This window comes from Gekko japonicus, unplaced genomic scaffold, assembly GCF_001447785.1.
Source record: "Gekko japonicus isolate JY-2015 unplaced genomic scaffold, Gekko_japonicus_V1.1 scaffold2451, whole genome shotgun sequence".
In the NCBI taxonomy this organism is placed as follows: Eukaryota; Metazoa; Chordata; class Lepidosauria; order Squamata; family Gekkonidae; genus Gekko; species Gekko japonicus.
The window spans coordinates 209,632-234,247 of NW_015171576.1; the positions used below are offsets into that span (position 1 = coordinate 209,632).

General features: G+C 41.1%; 1 protein-coding gene across 2 annotated transcripts in view; it reads right to left on the minus strand.

Annotated features, from left to right (window-relative positions):
• Nucleotides 1-23,786, minus strand: part of ZFAND3 (zinc finger, AN1-type domain 3) — a 222,268-nt gene extending 198,482 nt beyond the window's left edge. Inside the window, exon 1 of one of the 2 annotated variants that reach the window (XM_015419808.1) lies at nucleotides 23,369-23,786. In XM_015419808.1, the coding sequence (XP_015275294.1) occupies nucleotides 23,369-23,439 (71 nt within the window). In that variant the 5' untranslated portion in view covers nucleotides 23,440-23,786. The remainder of the gene's footprint in view (nucleotides 1-23,368) is intronic. The other variant, XM_015419809.1, reaches the window with a different exon arrangement.
• Between the last annotated feature and the right edge of the window lie 830 nt (nucleotides 23,787-24,616).

Genomic DNA, 24,616 nt, shown 5'->3' on the forward strand with positions numbered 1-24,616 from the left:
ATTCCTGCTTTTAAAGGCAGGTTTACTATGAAAATGAGTTAACTTTCTGCATAAGTGGTATTTTAATAGACATCAGAAACAGGTTAGTAATTCAGCAAATTGAGGTGAGGGCAGCAAAATGATTCTTCTGTATCATTAAGGTAACAGTACTAGTTTCCCATGTCAGCACTTCCAAGAATTTAATGATGTTTCACGTACTTGTGCTGAAAATACAGGGAAAAAATAAAGAAGTGGAGTATTATAATAAAAATCTCTAGTTCTTGTCTGTTAGGCAGCAGTACGTTTAAATCACCCACTGGAGACACGTAAAGCCTTTATCTGTCCTAATTCTGTTCGGTCTGGGTTTCCCATTACTGCAACATTTCAAAAAGCCAGCTATAATATAAATCATTATGTGGCCTGGCACAAAAGTTAAACAGGCTCAAAATTGCTACATAGCTATAATACACTCGAATGTTCAGTCGAATCCTAGGACAAGTGAACAAATCAATGGGAAAATGTGTCCTCAGTTGTTCTTGCATCACTTTCCTGTATCAGCCCATATTCTATGTACTGTGATCCAGTAAAGAAAAACAAACACAAAAGGCATATACTAAACTACTAGCAAAAAGTATGATCGTACGTCAAAAAGGAATGATTTTCACTATGCCATCCCACATCCTTCCTCAATGTATGCAGCATTTTTACAGTTGTAGTTGAGATGTGTGAATAAGATATGAAAAACAAGGTTCTGCAAAGAAGCACCTAGTTCACAGAGCAGCATTAACTCGCCCATATGCACATGCACATATCTAGTGTCAATTACTGTTTCTACTGTGTTACCATAGAAACCTTAACACAAGTTGTAAAGTTCACATTGCTCACCACAAGCTGTCATTACTAAATGCCAGCTCTCTCAGTAAAGGCAAGAATAATGGCTTAGCTGCTATAGTGCAATGCATTTTTTCATTAATTGCATAGTTACATTCAGCATTTTATTACAAACAGGTGCATTTTAAATCAAAACATGTTTAAAAGCCGCAATAATGAACATTTGTTGAAGCAAGCCTGTGCATGTTTCATAGGTAAGACCAAGTTAGAATTCATGGTACTTTTACAGCAGCTTATCATAAACATACTTTGGCCAAAATAAATATAAGACCAAAGTAAAATACTAACAAAACCCACTCCAATTAACAAAACCTATTGGGCACTTGATCTTCCAGCCAGTGAGATAAGAGCTGTTAGTACTTGCAATATCTAGCCCAATAAGTGACAGCATTAGAACCTCCATCTTAGAAGTCTTTTAAAATAAAGGTAAAAGGTTAAATTATCTCCTGTTCTATCAATTCTGTGCAATCTTTCGACAAGGAATTTCAGGAATATCTCTCCTATGACCCAATACAAGCTGATCGACCAAACCATTACTGACAGGTGTGTGCACAGACTTAAAGCCTGCTCAACCAATGATTTTTAACAGCAGAACTCATCGGTTCCAGATCCACAGCCACTTAGCAAGAAATCTTGACAGATTACATCTAAAACAAAACACAGCTAAAAAATAAGACTGTGGTTTAAACATTCTATTTGAATGGGGAAAAGATTGTTCGATTGCTCTCTCAAATTTTTATCCCAGCCTTCCCCTGATTAGAGATGTGAAGGCCTGGGAAAAAACCGGAAAAATTCGGGGGGGAAACGGTTTTTCCCCGTTTTTTTCCTGAAGCCTTCCCCCCCCCCCGAAAAACTGGAAAAATTGAAAAAAGAAAAGAAATTGATTATGGAATGTTTTATTTTAACATGATGAATAAAATATTTTAAGACAAGGTGTTCAAATATTTTCCAAATCATTTCTTTTTATATAATTTCTGTGCACTGAGGACAAGCAAGTCCTAGTTTACAAACTGAACTCTCCAATGCAAGTACAAGATGCATTTCTTCCTTTAGGAGGTGCTATTGTCAGAAGAAAATAAAAAGGTTTCAGTTTTGTTTTTGCATGTGGGTGGGTATTCTGTTTGTAATAATTGTTTGGATACACTATATTTTTAATATGCTAGTTGTGATAATTTCATGCCAAGTAAAAATGTCCATAGTCATATTTTATGTTCCTAAAGTAACAGAATGACTTTCAATCTAGAAAAGACAAAATAAATGCTAATGTAGCATTTTTTTCAATTTTTCCAAAAATTTCCATTTTTTCTCTCAAAAAAACTGGGGGGGGGGGGAAATGGGTTTTTTTCAGAGCTTCAAAATTTCCGGAAATTTTACATCTCTAACCCTGATGAACTCAGGGCTGTGTATATATGGTTCTCCCAGTCTCTATCTTGCCCTCACAAAAGCCCTGTGAGACATGTACGGCTGAGAGGGTGTGACTGGGCCAATATTACCCAGTAAACTTCATGGCATGGTAGTGATGATTTGATTAGCCCATTATATCCAATTAACTGAAATGGATGTATCAACTGATGCATGAGGCTAAATTCCTAATTCTGAAATCAAAGTCTCCATCTCCTACCCTCACAATCATCATGTTTCCTTGTACTCAACTATCAGAATGGTTTATTGTATGACACACATTTGTTTGCTATTTGAAGCTGCCATTGCAAGTCATTGGAACAAAACAGGAAGTACTCCTTACTAACCTGGCATTCCCTTTCTGTGATCTCATCTTAATTACACATGCAAGGACAATCATTAAAAAAGAGATACAGCTGCACAGAAAAAAAATGATTTGTAGATTTCATACTTGCGCAGAGGTACCAAGTCACTGGTGATTATGAAGAATAAAATATAGGCTTGATCCTGCACTTCTAATTACAGGTGACCTACTAATTTGTTGTAGTGCTCTCCATCTACTGTCAACAGGTATCCTACTGTTAAATAAATCAATATATCAGCAAAAGTTGCCCTGTTTTATTACTTCTCTTATAACATAGGCTGCAATATATTTTCACCTAAATATTAAATATTGTTGTTGATGATGCACTAGGTGATGTACACAGAGCAAGTAACTAAGCAATGTCCCCAGCCATAGACACAAGGAAAGTAAATGGGATATCCATATTAGTCAATGAATGGCTTAGTCCTCCTTGAGGGTGAGAGGGGAAAGGGGAAAAAGTCAAAATGAAAATACATTACAGAAGTTTAAATCTGAAGAGGGGTTGGAGTTTTCTTTTCTTCCCTTTTTGTGCTAGTGAAGAGATTATCAATAGAAACCAGGAGTAAGGAATTCCTTAAATCAGGTACCATAGTGGAACAGTACCAGAAGGTATGTGAAAAAATTGAGAAGATGAGGTTTAACGTTAGAACTATGGGAGTGAGAAGAACTTAAAATATCTTAGTGCCCAACTTGGAAGCAACTACAGTTAAGTCTTCAAAAGAAATTTAAAAGGTTATCGTTATAGATCAACAATATATCTAATTCTCCACATGGCCAAATCTGTAGATACTTAAATCCGGATACTGAGTAGACCTGAAAAAAGTCACAGGTTTGCAAAAAGTCTGAAATCCTTTTTAAAAAAATACCTAGGGGGTTTAAAACCCTCTAAAATTAGAGAAAAAGCACCCATAGGTCTTAGATACAAATGCCATCAGTGATCATTGCTAGACAAATACAAGAGTATTTGCCAGCCATCAAGCCTTGGGTCTCTGTCAGAAAAAATCAGGGGAAGGTCCCTTTCCGGGGCTGTTTGGGCATTTGAGGGAGGACACATCATGGCCAGGCCAAGAGTATTTGCCAGCCATCAAGCCTTGGATCTCTGTCAGAAAAAATCAGGGGAAGGTCACTTTCCAGGGCTGTTTGGGCATTTCAGGGAGGACTCATCATGGCCAGGCCTGTCAGCAACCACTGCATGACCTGCTACCATGCAACTTGCATGACTCATCCAGCGCAGTTGCTTGTTGCTGTTCAAAAGCAACCACCCCATGAAAGCCAGTGTTGCGTAGTGGTCAGCGTTTCAGACTCTGATCTGGGAAACCCGGATTCAAATCCTCATTTTGCCATCAAAGCTCACTAGGTGGCTTGAGTCAGTCACATTCTTAACCTAACCTACCTCACAGGGTTATTAGGAGGAGAAAAGAATAATGTAAGCTACTTTGAATCCCCATTGTGGAGAAAGGCAGGGTCTAGCTAAAGATGAGGTACAGGTAAAAGGTAGGCTTGGTTGGTGAGTGAGGAGAGAAAAGAGAAGGGAAAAAGAGAGGCTTTGGGGACTGCCAGAGAACTTAAAAAGAGGAAATAGTGGGGGAGGGTTAAATGAGAATCCCCCTGCAAGTCCTTGCAGGTCCCCCACTTGTACAATATTAATAGTTTAATTATGTTTGTTTGGTGGGGTTGCACACAAGGAATACAGTAGCCACTTGGCTCTTTTTGTTGATGTAATAGTGAACGTTGCTCTCCATGAGCTGCAGAGTGAGTACCATTGTTTTAAGCATTAAAAAGAACTGAGAGGAACGGTAGACCTCCTCGTGTTGGCACAAATGTGCAGAAAGAGCTGTCTGAATAGAATGGTTGTGATGTTTCTGTTGCTGCTGTGGCAGCTGTGGATTCCCAAATGTCTGCAGAATTTACCTGCCCAATGGGAACATCAGTTGACCTGGGAGAAAAAGTAGTGTGAACTAAGGCATGGGTTGAAACTCCTCCAAGGCTTTTGACAGAAAAGTAGACAACCCCCTCCAACTCCACATTCTCTACATAGAATGGCTCTTTCTATAAAAGAAATGTTAGCAGGGAGGCGGGGGGGAAACAAATTTTGTTAATTTCCCTCATTCTTGATACTTACTAACAATATTAGCAAGAATTGTTGCATCTAACAGGAAAATCAATATCTTCTTCTGCAAACTGGTTTCACCTTTTTTTGCCAGCTAAAAATACATTTTATCGATCAGATAGATTTTTTGTTGTTGTTAAAGCAGTAAAGTTTTAATGACAGAATAAGGCAGAGCACGTGATATTGATACCTACCAACAAACCATCTACTGTTAAAGTACACTTGGATTTTCATTCAAGGATAAATTTTCAATTCTTCACACTAAATATGAAGACTATCTTTCAATTACATCACTCACAGAGATAACAGGGACAGAGCAAGTAACTGTGGATCTTCATATTGTAAAACTTAGTCTTGCTTTTTGAAAGAAGCCAGATATTACCCTGTTTCCCCGAAAATAAGACCTACCCCAAAAATAAGCCCTAGCAGGATTTCTATGCATTTGTGGTATAAGCCCTAGTGTGTCTTCTTGAGAAAAAATAAATATAAGACAGTGTCTTATTTTTGGGGAAACACGGTATATTGTACTTCCATTCTACGGTACTCCCAAACCATTTTTTAAAAAAGATCTACACTTGCAGCATTGAACATGATGGTAAAATTCTTCACAAGTACAGTGAAAACCTTGACAAGCTACAGTGGTTGCATTCCATACGATTCAGATAGTTCCTGGTCAGTATTTTGGGAGAAACAGGATCCTTGTTCAAAAGGAAAGTTGACAGCTGAAGGGGTTATCCATACAGATAAAAATCACTGAAGATAGCAACATAAAGTGGGGGACCAGAGAAGACTCATACATGGGATTCTCATTTACCCATTCTCTCTATTCCTCTTACTTTTCTTCTTTGCCTCCCCCTAGCGGTGCCCACAGCCCCTCCCCTTTCTTCCTCCTCCCCTTTTTCTGTTCCTCTCCTCCATCTGCAGCTTTCCTTTTGTACCTTTTCTGTTCCTCCTCCCTCCACTCTACCTTCCATCCCTCTTATATTTTACGTTTTTTAGTCTGTTCCCCCACTCATCCAAACATTGGCACTAACTTGCTCGAAACTGTTTCCTTGCCACAGAAGTCAGGCTTGGAATCTTCAGCAGTGTTGGATGCAGGTTGCCTAGAGATCCCCAAAATGGCTAAGGTCTCAGAACGTAATTTTGCAAGATCTCAGAGGAATACTTCTTAAAGAAACAGACATTGTTTCTAAGATTGTTGGGTTTTTCTGAACTGTTTTTAAGATCTCTGATTTTTCTGCAACCTTGAGGCTTTCCCCAGGCTTACAGAACACAGCCCCACTTGTCCCTGGCTCCACTATGTGGACTCTGTCATTCAAACCATGACGCAATTCAGAATTAGCTATAATGGCTCAGAATTAGATATAATAGTACCATTATATCTCATTCTGAACTTGACATAATGCAGATTTTAAAATTGCCATGATGAGGCCATTTTCCGAAAGAAACGTTTCTACAAACGTGGGGGAAATGCTCTAATTTACTTGAAAATCCTAGAAGTTAAAAAAAAAAGGTAAAATAAAATTGAGGGGTATATTCCTCAGATAAACAGCAGTGTGGGATCATGCATACACAGTGCAATGTCAAAAAAACAAACGATTTTTTATCTGGAGAGATAAGTCAACACAAAGTACTTTTTAAAAGACTAAGGGGCTCCTGATGGGTTGGTGGATCAGGAATTTAGTGAGAACAGGAATGTTGGGGCAAGCAAGAGAAGAGAAAATGAGGGGATGCGATCCTGAGTCCCCTTCTTCTGTAACATCTAAATGAGCCACAACCGTAGTTTACACTTGTTACAAATGACAGCACATCACGAAACTGAATAGTCCAATATAAAGACCTTTAGGCACCTAAGACTAAGACGAGATAAACTACTAACAGAAACTACAGAACAAAGTTCGAGTCCGGTGGCACCTTTAAGACCAACAAAGTTTAATTCTAGGTATAAGCGTTCATATGCATGCATACTTCCGTGTGACGGAGTGAGCTCCTGTCTCTGGCCCCAGCTCCTGCCAAACTAGCAGTTCGAAAGCAAGAAATTGCAAGTAGATAAATAGGTACCGCTTTGGTGGGAAGGTAACAGCGTTCCATGCACTTTGGCGTTTAATCATGCCGGCCTCATGAACACAGAGAAGTCTTCAGACAGCACTGGCTCTTCGGCTTGGAAACAGAGATGAGCACCACCCCCTAGAGTCGGATTCGACAATCTTTCGAGCAAGGAAAACCTTTACCTTTAAGATACCCAGCTACACTAGTTACCCAGGCATAGGCTGCCTATCAATATACATGTACATTCAGAAATAAGTTCCACTAAATTCAGTGAATTTCACATCCAGGTAGAATTGCAGCCTATGTATAGCAACATGCTGTTAAGTTTAACTGAATATCCGTATCAGTTTTTACTGTATAATTACTAGGATTTTTTTATTTAAATGTTTTATTTTTAAATTTATATCCCGCCCTCCCCGAAGGCTCAGGGCGGCTCACAAGGGGCATAAATGCCGAAGTTAAAACAATAGAACAATACAAAACAGCATAAAATACAATAAATACAATTCACTAAAACTTCCTTCCACGGTGCTCCAAGGATATTTAACTATAGATTCAAGATGGGGTTCCAAGATAACTTATGCTAAGCAACAACAGTGATGATAATAATATACAGTTACATCAATATACATCCCTACAGCGCTGTCATATGCCAGGAACGTCTCACACCCCCAGTATTGTCCGCTCCAGAGATGGTCAATTTGCGGAATTAAGAAGAAAGGGGGGGTGCAGATAGAATAATGATGGCGGATGATGGTGGCGGCGGCTCCTACTCGAAAGCCTGGCGGAAGAGCTCTACAGAAATGAGTTTCTTCTCCTTTTGTATAATAATGCTGAAGTTGGCATACTGTTTATTTATATCCTGCCTCTCTACATAACTATATAAGGCAGCCTACAACAATTGAATCAATACAACAGTAAAGCAATATAACAAAAACAACAGTTAGATGCACCAGTTAAAAAGAGGTTTTAACCATCCTAAAAACTATCCTGAGGTTCAGGCTAGAAATGGAAATGACACACTGAGTGTAAACAGGTCAGCTGAATGCTGAAGCACCTGTAGCAATACATATACTCACCCAACAACTGATTAGTTATCAAGGATCCATAAAGCATGAGGGTGATTCAGTAGTTCAGGCATTGTGCCCAGAGTTGGAAACAAAAATACATTTGAGAAGATACTAGAGGATTTCCCATTAAAATAACTGCTGTGCCATTGACATGAGAGTTTATCAATGCAAGACGTCAGAACCATGTGGACTCTAAACAGGTTAAATGCTCAAACTTTAAAAAATACAGGCAAATGCAAAACATTATCAACTATTTATATGAAATTTCCTGTGTTAACAGTATTGACACCGTTAAGCTTGGCAAGATTACTTCGTAACAGCTGAACGGGCTACATAATCTAAAATCAAGTGATTTGCAGTGCAATCCCTAAAAGTCACATCCTTCTATGCACACTGACTTCAATGGGTCTAAAAGAATGTAACTCCTGTTAGGATGGCATTGTTACATTTTCTCCTGATACTTCAGCACAGTGATCCCATCATGCCGCCATGGCATCTATGGATGTCATGATGGCCAGTGTGTTTTCTGGCACCCACTCACTTCTTCCCCAAAGCAAACAGCCAGTCCTGTGTTTCCTACACCTCAGTGGAGCAAGAAGTGCTGCAGAAGACCCCGAAGGCATCACCTCTGGCTCTGAAAGGGAGTACCATTCTGAAACAGCTGCCCCATTGTAAAAGGGTGTTTGGTTTGGAGTCTCTACTGTCCAATCAATGGAAGCTTTTGTGATCAGCCCTGCTCCCCAATGTAGCCATTTTGTGGTGGTACTGACTACCCCTTTTCAACACTCCAAAACTGCCCATAAGCTCTATGAGTTGGAAACTATTCGTCTAGCACTTGCTTGCTGCTGGGATTCTTGCAAAGATCACTAGATTAGGTGAAGCTAGACCTGATCCAGAAAGGCAAGTACATTCAAGTACACTCTCAAGATAATTTAGTACAGATATGTTATGCCACAATCCTGGATCTGAAGTATGTGTTTACACACTTGCAAAGCAAGGCTGCTATCCGTGGACCAAAGGAATTCTAGTTTTTAAAAAGTCAGCCTATACCGCACGGAATATATAATTTAATCAACTGAAGACCAAGATCCAGAGAACTGCACAATTAGTTCAGCATACTCAATGGTTTTCAAACATTGTCCCTTTATGCCACATGGGAAATTACTTCTAATATTGTAGGAACTTTTAAAAGCCATTTACAAAAAAAAAAAAGAGAGGGAGGCTTTCATGAAATATTCCAAAGTAAAAAATCTCCACTGAATATAACCCAAGCCTTGGGTGAGCATAAAGAAGTTCTTTAGGTCCTGGCCAACATTATTAGTGTTTTGAGACAATGTTTCAAGTAGATTATTTATCTGATAACTTCTGAAACATTAGGATAAAATATTTTTTCCAAAACTACTGTTTATCTATATGCTTGCAAGGACCGCAAAGAAGACCATTCACTTAGAGATCATAACAAGAACCTTTTGGAAGAAAATGATAACAATTTTTTTCACATGATACTTATGTTGGTTGCCTGGTAGGCAGACTTAAATATTCATACTTTAACTACTCAAGTCATTTGCCCACTTTTTGGACAGCATTATGTCACCTGACATGCCTAGTATAATGGAGGTTTAAGATGGGAGTCTTTTGGAACGTAACTGGATCCAAATACCTGTGATTTTTATTTTTCCCTCCAGGTTGATTCTTTACATATAAAAGTAGACTATAACACAATAGCCACAATCCAACAGATTAAACATGTTTAGATCCATTAAAATCAGCAAGTTTAAGCATGTTCGCTTCTTGCCACATTCTAACAACATGCTCGACAGAAGACCATGGATTCAACATCTAAACACCTTGCTTGATATTATATTAAATTAAAGACGTGCTTTTAATAACTGATTTTTAAATGCTAACTTAGACTAAGAACTTTACTTACAATCAAGTTTATCCATCTGATACCTGAAGACAACTTGTCTACATCCTAAACCAATAACATTTGCTTGATTATTCACAACATTGATAAATTCATACAAGACTTTCTGGGTAACTGCTGCACAATCAATTATATAATTCCCTTTTCTTAGACACCAAGCTCAGCTTTCAAAAACATTTTCTCAGTATTCAGCTATTTTATTCCAAGATTCTTTATTCTTCCTTGGGTTGCCATACTGTATTTACTATTTATAGTTACCACAGGAACTCCAGATTAACTATGCTATACTTAACTGCAAATAAATTTATTTCATTTTTTCTTATCTCTAAAGCCAACATAAGGGTTCCCTCATAAGAATATATAGATTTATCGTTCCTTAAAAGACTTGTATACCTACATTCTTATGAATATTCTAATACATTCATATCTGACTAGGCTTGTCTACCCTGTCAGACATCAAGCTGAATACAGTCCATCAGTAATATATCCATGAGCCATGGAGTGAGTACCACTGAACTAAACAATCTCTGTGTAAAGTGCTGTAAATCTACAGCCAACTTATGGTGACCCCCATAGGTCTTCCAAAGCAAGAGAAGTTCAGAGGTGGTTTGACATTACCTGCCTCTGCATAACAACCCTGGACGTCCTTGGTCAGCTCCTATCAAAGGACTAACCAGGACTGTCCCTCCTTAGCTTCCCAGAACTGATGATATCAGGCTAACTGAGGCCATCCAAATCAGGTCAAACTAAACAACACCAAAATGAAATGTAGTAATCCTCCAATGACAGCTATTTATCTACACTGGTGGCCAACTAAATGTAATGAGGTTCCTGACAACTGTAACAAGTGACTTCAAAGCAAGGCTTTTTGAAGTCATCAGTAACTGACAGCTCACTCCACTCCTCTTCAACTTTTTGGGATGATTTAAGTTTCTCATTTGGAATTATTCAGAAAATTAAGAGACAAGGTCAATCTTGATATTAAAATTCAAGAAATGTACAATTCTTCAAGTATAAAGGCAGAGGTTTTTCCAAATGGGCTCTAAAACATGCTAACTCCAAAAATACTTCATTTACTGTGCCATTTTTAGAGGAAGGAGATTTTCTAAGTCAGTCTTCCAAAGCCAGAAGAACAGCAATCAAACTTGCCCTGATAATAAAACAGAAGCCAGATTTCTCAGTGGCAAGAATTCACTGTCATCTGGGGTCAAGCAAGTTAGAAAACAAACAAGACCACTAGCAGAATACTATAAGACTGGAAGAAGGCAAAAACAAAAAACACAAAATCCAGCAGTGGACATCATAGCCATGAACATTCTCAACCAGCAAGACAAGACAGAGAAGCTCATTCTACGCTGAAGAAAGCAGAAGAGAAAACCCTAATATCTTACTTCCTGCTTCAGGAATAGAGCTGAGCAATAATAAGGAGTGTAACTCCTTTAGCTTACTACTTATGTTTAAAACTATGGCTTGTCATTTTAAAAGAAATTACTACAACATCACACAGTGTTAATCCCTCTAATGAAAATTTTCTGCCTACAGTAAGATTCAAAATTCTTTAAGGCTGATTTCCTAGGCACATACAGTAAGCCACTGAACCTACAGGGATTTTTTTTTTTGGTAGCTCAGGCTACAAGAGCTCGTTTCCAATATGCTTTCTGCACTGCTGCTTCCAAAGTCCCAGGCTTTGAGGGGAAATCTTGAGAGGTCTCAAGGTACATGGCAAAGTATACAGCATGGCTGTTGAATACTTTAAACAAGATCTGCCACAGAGTTGTCCAACTGGGTAGACCAAATGATCCGTCTAATTCAATAAGTCATCTATCGATAGCGCCTAGATAGATGCTTCTGGGAGATGCACAAGCAGAGCTTGACGGTGATATATCATTTACTATTGGTGCAAAATTTATACTTTTAAGAACACACTAATTCCAAAAGATGGCCTCCCAAGCAGTACATAAACAAATAAGAACATCCATTACCTATCAAAGGATTTGTTAGTCAGTGGCATATTGTTTCTGGAAACAGATGTTGCATTTTCAAGGACTGTCCTCCACGTACTCTAAACATGTTTCCCTAATGACACTAGAATTGGCATGCTAGTCAGCTGACTGCTCAAATATTAAGTTCTGCACAAAGCCATGAATGCTATCCTGTCACTGTGGGTTTGCTTAAAGTGTTCAACATCAGTAACATATGCTTTATCGTAAATGGCTTAAATTCAATATTGTGTCATTTGTTAGCAAGGGCATAAGTAAATTCTACAGCAATTGGGGCAGACCTCACAAAGCCTCTTCTCCCGACCTTCTGCGATAACAGCAAGATTTGCCTTGCTGCCTACTTAGCACAACTATCTTTAAAAACTGACTTGTTTAATATATGCCACTGCTTTATCTCTCACTCTCCCCCTCCCCACCCCCTGCTCCTCCCTCACACTCTCAAACTGCAGACTGGCTCTGGTGTTCAGGAAAAAAAGTCAAAATGAAGTGCAACATTCTCAGTTATGGAAACTTTGCCAAACATTGTTAAAAGTGAAAATAATTCATTATATTTTTTTTTGAAAAAGTTCGTTTCATTGCTTCATGGCTACTTATGCTCACAGACAAATTCAGTTAAGTATCAAACTTAATGATGATTAAAGTATTAAAACAAAAAAGTTAATGCTTTGACAGTATTTTCTGACTAGTCAAATGGCTAGCCCAAAGTAATACACAACAAAATGTGCGTATCTGCATATGAAAAGCACAGAACTAATGAATTATTTTACTGTTCCTTATTCCTGTAACTGGTAGACAGTAGGGCACTTAGGTGTAGTTTGATTTACAACCACATATAAATTAGCTTAAATTGCAGGCTTGTTTCATTTTATTTATTTACTTTGTTCATATCCCGCCTTTCTCCCCAATGGGACCCAAAGAGGCTTACAGCATTCTCATAACAACAATTCTGTGAGGTAGGTGAGGCAAACAGTGTGTGACTGGCCCAAGGTCACCCAGCAAGCTTTCGTGGTAGTGGGGATTTGAAAATGGTCTCCCGGATCCTAGTCCACCAGTCTAAACAACTACACTTGTTGTGGACAGCTTCCACATATATTTTTGGGAGCTGTGCAAATATTTCATAGTTTTGGATACAGATTTTTTTTATAGCAGGAAATATTACTGGATATGCATTTCCTCAAAATTGTTATTTTGAGATATTTAAAGTATATGTCATTATTATGAATAACCCGTTAACTGTGGAGAGAATAAAGGAAAAGTGGAAGTCAGAAAACTTATCAGCTGACAGAATGTCTTTAAAGTGTTGTAGCATTCATTAAACTGACCTATTATAAGAGAACAGTCTCATTAAGAAAATTTTGTAGAAATATGAGTTTCATTGAGAAGTTTATGAAATAAGCTTAAAAGCTCAACCATGTGAACTAGTCTCTTCAATGTTCAATCACTGAACTCTCTTGAAAGTCTAAAAATTGACAAATCTGAGTCCATAAATGCAGTGCCCGCCATAGAAGAGTGCCTTTTTTATTCTGACAAATATTCCAACCCTTCCCTGAAACACAGAAAAGGACCTTTCACTGACATTATGCCAATTCTTGAAGAAGTTTTGAAAGTACAAAAACATCTCATTACTGCCCAAGCACCAACAAGGCTCAGCATGACAAATCATCGAAAAAGGCAGGGGCTTGCTCCTATAGCTGCACTAAGCCTCAGAACCCTTCCAAAGCTCACAATAACATCACTTTCAAGACCATGTTTCTCCCACATAAGAAAAGGGTTGGCCTACCAAAACCAGCTAAAGTGTATGGTTGCCTGAGCTAAGATATTTGTAAACTACTGTTGACTTGAGCTCCTAGAAAAATTATTTGCTTCTTTCATAGTCAAGCAACTGGAAAAGGACCCTTAACAAAACAGATTGTCTATATAATTGAATTAACAACATACCTGGATAGGTAACACAAAGATCAGGGAGGTCAATTGATAGGTTTTGGTCCTAACTAGGGGTGTGCAAGGGAAAAAAGCCCTATTTTCGGATTTGGGTATAAAAGAGCTGAATTTATTTGACATTCCTGAATATTCCCGAATACTAGTACCAGCACTGTATTCAGATTCAAGAAATATTCAGTATTACCGATTATATTAGGCTCCATTATACCCAGTGGGGCCATTATTCTCAATGGCAAACCTCCTAGGGTATATTCGGTAGTCGGGGGGGGGGGGGGTTTGAGGTAGAGGGACCATATTTGCAGTGTAGCTGCTGGGGCCTTTCCCTAAAAGGACCACCAAGTTTCATAAATATTGGACCAGGGGTTCCAATTAAATGGGCACCCAAAGTGGGTGCCTCCATCCTCCATTGTTTCCAATGGGGGGGAGTAGCAAGGCAATACAAGCCCAGTAGAATGCCCCAGAGAACCTCTGCAGTTGAAAATGAAGGGGGGCATGTTTGCAAGGCCAGCAGCAGAACCAGTGCAATGTGCCCAGCAGAACCAGTGCCATTGTGGCAGTGCCAAAACCCAACAGGACTAAGGTCAGATCTGAGAATCTGAGAACCACTGAAGTAAGGAAGGGCATTTCTGCAAGGACAGCAGAACCAGTGCAACATACTAGTGCCCAGCAGCAGAACCTGGTGCCATTGTGGCAAATGCGAGGCCACCTCAACAGGACTAATTCCAAGCACAGGATCCAAGGGGTAGGGGGGTTGCAGGACAGCAGACCCTGTGAAGTAGTGGCTGCCCAGCAGCAGAACCCAGTGCCAACCTTCTACTGTCCAGCAGCAGAACGCAGTGCTATTGTGGCAAATGGCAGCTCAACATTATTGGGCTTCTGTACATTGGGCTGGCCTTGGTTCAGGTGGGCTAGCAAAAGTGCCAGCCACCCTGCACTTTTGAGTGTTCTGCTGGGCTTCTACTGCCCTTCTTTCTGACAAAAAAAAAAATACACCCTGCTGGGATTCTCTGGTGTGACACTGGTTAGTTCTGTTACTGCAACACTGGCACTCAGTTCTGCTGCTTGGCACTAGTACATTGCCCTGGTTCTGCTGTCCTTGCCCCCCCCTTCAGAGGTTCTCAGATTTGACCTTAGCCCTTTTGGGTTTTAGCAATGGCACTGGTTCTGCTGGGCATATTGCACTGATTGTGCTGCTGGCCTTGCAAACATGCTCCCTGACACCACACCTCACTTCATTTCTACTGCAGAGATTCTCTGAGAGAAACTGCTGGGCTGTCGTTTTATCTGCTTGCCTTTGGAAACAATGGAGGATAGGGGCACCCTCTTTGGATGCTCCTAGAATTGGACCCCCTGGTGCAAACTTTTCCAAACTTGGCAGTTCTTTTGGGGTGAGGCTCTGTACATTGGGCTGGCCTTGGTTCAGGTGGGCTAGCAAAAGTGCCAGCCACCCTGCACTTTTGAGTGTTCTGCTGGGCTTCTACTGCCCTTGTTTCTGACAAAAGAAATTACACCCTGCTGGGATTCTCTGGTGTGACACTGGTTAGTTCTGTTGCTGCAACACTGGCACTCAGTTCTACTGCTGGGCACTAGTACATTGCCCTAGTTCTGCTGTCCTTGCAAAAACACCCCCCCCCTTACTTCAGAGGTTCTCAGATTTGACCTTATCCCTTTTGGGTTTTAGCAATGGCACTGGTTCTGCTGGACATATTGCACTGGTTCTGCTGCTGGCCTTGCAAACATGCTGCCACCCCATATACACACTTCACTTTCTATTGCAGAGATTCTCTGGGACATTCTGCTGGGCTTGTATTACCTTGCTATTTTCCCCCCATTGTAAACAATGGAGGATGGGGTGCCCATTGAATTGGGCCCCCGGTCCAATCTTTTTAAAACTTGGTGGTCCTTTTGGGGAGAGGCTCCAGCAGCTATGCTGCAAATTTGGTGCCTCTACGTCAAATGCCTGCCCCCCAACCACTGAATATACCCTAAGAGATTTGCCATGGACTATAATGGCCCCATAGGGTATAATGGAGCCAATTAATAGCCAAATAAAGCCAAATGGTATTCAGGAATCTCTATTCAGCTACTGAATAGATTGTTTGGTATTCGGCTTAATACTGGAAAATAATGCTGAAAATAATGCTGAAAATGCATTATTCAGATATTTATTCGGCTCAGTAAATACCGAATGCACACACCAGTCCTAACAATGTTGTTTGATATTCTCTGTCTGTTCACAAAATGAGCTTTAGGGTCTGCAGCCCCTGGTCCAATCTTTTTGAAACTTGGTGGTCCCTTTTGGGGAGAGGCTCCAGCAGCTATGCTGCAAATTTGGTGCCTCTACGTCAAATGCCTGCCCCCCAACCACTGAATATACCCTAAGAGATTTGCCATGGACTATAATGGCCCCATAGGGTATAATGGAGCCAATTAATAGCCAAATAAAGCCAAATGGTATTCAGGTATCTCTATTCAGCTACTGAATAGATTGTTTGGTATTTGACTTAATACTGGAAAATAATGCTGAAAATAATGCTGAAAATGCATTATTCAGATATTTATTCGGCGGTGGCTCAAGTGGTTAAGATGCTGAACTGCAGGCTGTGGAAGGTTGGTAGTTCAGCAGTTCGAGACCCGGGTGCCGCATGACGGAGTGAGCTCCCGTCTCTAGTTCCAGCTCCTGCCAACCTAGCAGTTCGAAAGCAAGAAATTGCTAGTAAATAGGTACCACTTCGGTAGGAAGGTAACAGCGTACCTTCCCACCGAAGGTACCTTGGTGTTTAGTTATACTAGGCCACATGACCACGGAAACGTCTTCGGACAGCGCTGGCTCTTCGGCTTTGAAACGGAGATGAGCACCGCAACCCTAGAGTCGGATTCGACTGGCTTTCGAGCAAGGGAACCTATTCGGCTCAGTAAATACCGAATGCACACACCAGTCCTAACAATGTTGTTTGATATTCTCTGTCTGTTCACAAAATGAGCTTTAGGGTCTTCAGACTTGCTTCCCAGAGCAATGACTCATGTGGAAACAGTACAACAAGTTCAGGAAACAGTTGTGTCAGATTCTACATCCCAGCAACAGTGCTCTGTAACATTCCCCCAGGCTATGCAATGGCCTTTTTATGCCTGAGTGGCAGCCATCTCCAAGGTACAGCACCACCAACAGCAGTGAGCCACCATGCAAAACAGAAGGACCATTGTTCTCTTATCTCTCATCTTCTGGAATGTCATCATTTTAGTAGTGCTTCAGTTACCAGAGTGATTGCATCCTTGCAAAAAAACAAAAAAAGTGACCTTCCCTAGTATAATAAATGGCCATGTTTTTAAAATGTTAACTAAGTTATTCCGAAGCAGTAACAACCCAACTCATTTTTACAGATCACATTTCAGCAATTCTAAGAACAGATGCAATCAAAATATATCCCAAATAGAGATTTATATGTAAAGAGCAAGAGTAAATATTTTCACACACAAGACCTATTTACTTTTGTGCATGCCTTCAGGCATTTCTCTTACAATGCCACTATGTTACTGTAACCTTTGGCAAGTACTGGTCCCAAGCATTCAACTGCATCATCAAATTCAGCAACAGCCTTTTCATATCCAAGACCAAGGAAACTTTCTTCATGAAGCAAAAACTGAATCCAAGAAATTAAATCAAAGCACACTGCATTACAAATTGGTCAGAAAAGGAACTTTTCTGACAACTTTTTTTTTACAGTTTCAATATGTTTTCCATTTTCCACATGCAAGTATGAGTACACTTTCCAAAATATCCTTGTATGTGGAACTTCAGTCTAAGAAAAGTGTCCATCAAAAAGGCATATGGGTGTGTACATGCACACATCCCACAAACAAACCAAACTGAAGAATCACAGAAGAAAATTAAGTTACAAGTCTGATCATGCTTCTGTTGTCTCAAATGTCTCAAATTAAAGTTAGCTATGCATAGATGGATGATACAATAAATGCCTTTTCCTGTAGAGACCTGAGAATTATCAAAATCTGCTTTGTTACCTCACATCCTACTGTAGCAAAGTGGCCAGTCTCAAAACTCCAGCAGCTATGACATGTGGCACAGGAAAGGCATGTTTATGTAGCTGGATCTATACTATTCTGGGGCTTGGCTAAGTTTCACCAGCTCTTACAATAAGTAAATGCCAAGGGAACTTGTTCCCAGCTTTAAATCCTTAGAAAAACACATATAAACAAGTCAACTATCCTTTTTCAAGCCTCAGAAAGTTCAGTGATTAAGCATGTCTGCTCTCACTGCACAACTGAACCCCCTCATACACTTTTGTTTCCTTCCCTTGAGTTATTTTTCATTAGCCATACTTATTTAAACAAATGTTATTAATTTGAACAAGAACAATCACTTTAACAAGTGCATCAGAAACCATATTGTCTTCCATTGCCCAAGGTTGCAAAAGCTTTGCCAATTACCCCCTCCCTCCTCCCCTTCTCTCCCTCTTATTTATTAATACACCATGCAATAAGTATTGGCACAGCATTAATGAACAAAAACAGGGTAACTTATTAAGTAAAAATAATAATCAGCATGGTCAAATAAAACAATACTAGTAATAAGCTAGATTTAACCTTAGCTCAATAATGTTAACAGGACCTAAAATATTAACATTTTTGGATGTATGCAAGAATTACAGTCATATCATTATTAGATAAATTTGGTACTACAGGGAACCATTGTTCTACCAGCAACGAATGGTATTCACTATTTTCTGCCTGTTTTATTGCATCTGTTAGTTTGTCTAATACAAAATATTCAGCTACCTTGTTAGCTTTCATTGTTGGTTTGAGGTGACTTTTCCATTGGCTTGCTATGATCATTCTGGCCACTGCCATTCATGAGCCATACTTGATTAACACAACTTTGAAAATTATCAGAAAACTATGGAAACAGCAGGTGTGTAGCCTCCTGATGCTCAACCATCAGCATGTCTCACTTCAGCTAAAAATACATTCAGGTGGGTAGCCATGTTGGTCTGAAGCAATAGAACAAAGTTTGAGTCCAGTGGCACCTTTAAGACCAACAAAGTTTGATTCTGGGAATATGAAGTGTGCATGCACATGAAAGCTTATATCCAGAATTAAACATTTTTGGTCTTAAAGGTGCCAGTGGACTCAAACTTTGTTCTTCAGCTAAAGGTGACATTCAGTCAAAAAAAGGAGTAAATGACTGGCAATTTGGATAACAACCTGAATGGGCAAACAAAACCATAGGGCCACTTCTCAATAATGAAGGCAAAGCAATAAAAGACAACATAAATTAATTAATGCCTGGTTTAGTTTCCTATATTAAGGAGGTAGGAGTGTAAGAGATTAGCACTCTGAATCATTTAAAGTTCTATTTCTAGTAAACTAGACTAAGAAAAAAATTAGCTACCTAAATTTTGAAACTTTCTTCTTACAAATCTGTGATAGTTAAAAGCTTAAACTGGAAAAACATAAACAGAACAAACTATTTGTGCATTTATTTTCTTTCTTATATTCAAACCATTTCCTGACATATTCTTGTAAAAGAAAACCAAAAAGAAAGCTTGTTCAAGAATGCTATGCAAGATCTACTTATATATCCCTGCTTCAGCAACATACTTTCTTGCTCAAACCTTATATACTTGGTAACAATCCAAAAGGATTTATACTTATTATTAGTAGGAATCACCCAGCAGAGTTCCACAAGAGTATCATCATTCAATGCTGCTATTAATAACTAGATGCAGGGCCACAGAAATATAGCTGTGATGCAATTATGCTATAAGCATACAAGGAAAAGTACATATACAACTAGAGGTTCCTTTGATATTCCCACTGCTGAACAGGCAGAAAGCACTGCCCAGGATAACACATCACTTGTCTTTGGCACTACTGCACATAACAGTCAAAGAGATATCAGTCTGTAACCGTTGTCTCTAGCACATAACTACATTATACAAGTTTTCTGGACTGAGCCTATAGATAGTAGCACTGAACATAGCACAAAATTCAGATATAGCAAGATTTTTCAGATGATCCATCCTGTTTTCATCCTAGCCTTCCACCAAGGTGACATACTCCTCCTTTCCTCCATTTTACCCTTACAATAATCCTGCACTGTAGGTTAGGCTGAATGTGACTGGCCCAGATCTTCACACAGGAATGTGAGCTCCTGTGTCTCCAGTCCCAGTCTGACGCTCTGACTACTCCACCATATTGGCTCTCTGACCAAAGTGGAACTGAAGAGAACAACAGTAAATTGGGGAAACTAACCAACACTGCTCTCCGACAAATACAAAATAGAGAAAACACCTTCTCAGGCTATCATACTACTTTAAAAGTATTCCAACAAGAACATGTTAATTATCACTAGTTACATCAAGCTATATACAAGCAAAAATCATAGCATTACAAATGGGAGAAATTTTCCACCTAAGTTGCATATCCAGTTTAACTCCTGCTTAACTGCTTTAACTTGAAACGAGTCAAAGCCTATCTACCTCTAAACACACAAATAAATGTCTTTTTTTAGATATCAACCTCTTTTTACTCTGTGAACTGATATGGTCCTCTTGTGTGTAGCCAGTTTCGGACATTAAATTAGGTAAACTGAGAGAAGTGAAATTAAAGCAAAAGGCACAGGAATCAAAATCTTTGAGAAGAAAACTGAAAAACCAGGGGGGAAAGGTATAAAAATATGAAGACTACTCTCCAGTGTCCCCAAGTAAAATACAAAGCACAACAGACAAAAGCAGAAAAATAGCTAAAAAGGACCTTGTAGTTTTAAAAAGCAGAATTTGCCTAACACCATGTCCATCTGAACCACTGTTTTCAATTAGACTGACCCTCACATCAGTGTGCACAGCACACTGTTGACTAGGGTTGCCAAGCCGAAAAATGTACTTACCAGGGGACTGCCAGTCTGCGGCTAGAGCCGCACGCATGTCACCAGGAAGTGACGTTATGATGCCGGGCACGCTGGGGGGGGCACGACCATGCGAGGGAAAATCATAGAGTTTTCCCTCGGATGACCGTGGCCCCACCCCCAGTGTGCCCGGCATCATAACGTCACTTCCTGGTGACGCGCACGCCGGGGTGGGGTTCCCCCCGGGCCCTGATCCGCCAGTGGCGGGGAATGGGCCTCTGGGGCGGGGATTTCCCCGCCCCCGGGGGGACTTGGGAAGCCTACCAGTTGACCCTGAGGGAAATGTTCTGAATCTGAGAAAGATTTGTGGGAACCACTACAAAACAAGTACCACAGGGAGGGGGGAAGCAGTCATAAGTGTCTGTCATGTGAACAGGACCATCATCAAAAGTCTGCCAATTAGAGCAAAATCAAAGCTCTGCTTCGCTGTTTGAGGAGGATTTTCTCTCGGTGTGCCCACAAGCATAGATTAGTAAATCCAGAGGCATGAATTTGCATCTATAGCCAAGTTACAGGTGCATGGCCATGATATGTGCCCAGACCAAACTCAGCATTCTGCTGGTCAGTCAGCTGGCAGAATGTGACTCAAAGGTTCACACACACACCCCTGTTCCATTCAAGAGTCTCTGGATTTCCCTCACAAGAGTTAAGAAGCAAGTAGCACCAGGAAACACACTGATGGGTACCATAGCTCTCCCACTGGGAATTGCTGGCATATCAGTTTACATCCTAAATTATAGAATCGTCTTCATTTAAAGACTTGCCAATATAAGTCAAACCTAGTAAGGTTTGACAACCTTCCACATCCCCCTTTAAACCATGATCTGTTGAAGCTAATGTTACACAGGCCATAGAAAATACTAATTTGTTAATTAGTTTATTTAAGGTGCTTGCCATACCACACAAAAGTCCTAAACCAGTAGCCCCTTGGAAGCAGAGTGATATAAAAGATACTGCCAAGTTTAAAGTACCATTCCCTCATATTAAAACATACACAAAAATGTTCACTAGCCTGTCTGTATTATTTATGGCAGATCAACAACCACAGATCAAAGAAAAATTTTGTCCAAGTTTAAGAGCTTTCCTGACAAGAATAAATTGTATAATTCATCACAGGTGACCAGGCTGGATGACTTTTTACAGAAACAAGGTACTCCGCCCACACAGGTCAGTAATACTTACAATTCTGACCTGAACATCTATCAACATGTTATAGGTCAAACAGATTATAAAACTACTATTTTGATTACCTTTTTAAAATCAGATCACACTTAGTAAATACTCTCTGAAGGAACATTTTGTACCTGTGTTGTATTTCACACCTTTCCTAGCTTGCCCATACTTTATACAGGACCTGACCCCTTCAGTCCAACAATACAATGTAGACCATTGATGACTTGTTTTATTTAGGACTTTATTCGAGCCCTCCTCTAAGGAGTTCAGGGTGGCTATCCTCTCAACAACCCTGTGAGGCAAGTTAGAGCGATTGGCTAGTAAGCTTCATGTCTAAGTAGGAATCTGAACTGGAGCCTCCCAGATTCTACTTCAACCACCGTGTTTCCCCGAAAATAAGACACTGTCTTATATTTATTTTTTCTCAAGAAGACACACTAGGGCTTATGCCACAAATGCATAGAAATCCTGCTAGGGCTTATTTTTGGGGTAGGTCTTATTTTCGGGGAAACAGGGTACCCACTACACACCAAGCCAGCAGTAAACAAAATGCCTTGTGCTTCTCACCCAATCTTTTCCTTCCCAAAGTCTTTCTACAGGATGCCTCACTAAACAACCGATCCAAACCTCTGAGAGAAACCTAAATTCTACTCCAAGAATCCTACTGAGGATAGAAAATTTCAGAAGCCACACCCATTGTTAGCTTCCCTTCCTACTTTTATATAGGCCTAAGAAACACATAGTAAAGGTAAAGGTTTCCCTATGCAGGCCTTTAAATAGGAATTGGTCATTCCTTAGGCCTATACAGACCTATATAGTCCACAACAGCTAAGATTATTTCTTTGCCTGTCACCAAGAAGTCAAGGAACGTTCTTCTGTACTGGTGCCACTGCTATCACATTGCTTGCACCATGACTGTTGTTATTGTTCAGATGAAGGGTTTCAAACTGGGACAAACTTCCTCATTCACTTGAAGAAAAGAAATCAAGTATGGGGGGGATCTGAAGCCGTTCAGTTGGGGGAAGTTGTCTGCAGTGTCTACAAACGGCAGTGAAGGCCACGCAAAGATGTCACATCTAGACAACAAGACAAGCAAACTTGTGATACCTAAGAATCACCCAACAAGAGCATGCCACACGCAAAGAGAGAGGAAAGGAGGAAGAATATGGAGACTGAAACCCTGAGGAACGTGGGGGGGAAAGAGGAAAGGAAAAGATAAAGCAAGAGCAGAAGATATCAGGATGGGACATGCTGGTGTCATTCTTTTTCAGTTCCGTGCGTTTGATTCGCCACCCTCTTCAGGAGGCGGCGCGTAGGCCCTTCCAGCCCCTACTAGCCCCCCACTGTGATGCACCAAAGGCAGCCACGGCCCTCGGAAAGAGATTTCCATGACAGCAGAAGGGCCGCCCCGCTCCTGGGGGCGGGGGCGAAGGAAGCACAGGGAGGGGGGCCCCGGCTCCGAAAGAGGCGGAAACAGAGGGACGTGGTGGGAGTCCCACATCAGCCCGGCCGCTGCCTTCTGCGCCAGACCACGTACTCACCCCCAGAACCCGCAGGGGCAGCGGGGCGGCAAGCTGGGAGCTTTGCTGCGCTCGCTGCCGGCGTCTCCCATGGCGGCGGCCGCGGCGGCAGCACCACCAGGTCTCGGGGTCGGGGAGGGGGCGGCTCAAGGCGGAGGGGTCCAGGCCGGGGCTCGAAGCCGGGATTCCAGGCCGGTCAGCTGGAGTCGGGCGCAACCACTGCGGCGGTGGCAGGGTGGGTGAGTGAGGAGGCGAAGGAGGAGGCGGCGGCGGAAAGGGAGGCAGCCGCAGCCGCACCCTGTGGCGCTTGAGGTGACACTGAGCTGCGGGCGGCAGCTGACGGGGGCTTGTGACGGACCCCAACACGCCACCCCCGCGAGCAGCGCGTGCCCTCTGACCCAACAATGCCCTCGGCTCCTCCCCCTCAGGCGAGTAGGGTGGTCTTGCCCGGCCGCAGGCTCGACTGGGAGAGGAGTGTACCAACACCCAGGAAGAGGTGGGGACTAAATGGCAGAGAAGGAAGGCATCGGCCACCCCGCTTAATAACCGTGCGGACCGACAGAATCTCGAGACCAAAGCTAAAGGGGTTCAGAGGCTAACGGAGACGTTAATAGAACGAGGGGGGTGACACATGACCCTTACGCTGTTTTCTATTAATGGTACGGTCTAAACAGATTGGGTCCGGGGGTGAGGCTGATAAGACTGTACGCATGCGCAGATGGAATAGAAACCCGGAAGTATGTGAATTAATTAAGGAGCTGTGTGGAGGTTCCCTTCCCCCGCACTTATGGAATTCCCTGTCTAGGCGAGAGCAGCCCCGGGAATTCCTAGTAGGGCAGCCCTCTCAGCGTTGTTTTCTCCACGCTACAAGAAGAAGTCTTGCATTGATACAAGAGAGTCGGTTTGGTAGATCTACCGATTTAGTTTCACATTCACAGAAGGAGGAAAGAGCTCTGTAGACCTGGAATTATCCGCTTCCTCGCCCTGTATGGGGCTTCCTACTCTGCCTTTAATAGATGTGAGACAGGCAAAAAAATAAAATAAAAATACATTCGTCATTTTATTTTCCTTTTCTGCAGATGCAGTGATGGGGGTGTGTGTGAAATCATCACCTAAACTTCGACTCCCAGTTTAAAGGACAGGAACCATTCTATCACGTTTGTAATCTTGCCTGTACTTAGAAGAGCTTGTGGTAGAATAAAATATATCTAGTTTCATGGAAATGTGCAGAGAATTGTGGCCTAAAGTATGATTGTGTTTTTAAGAGCC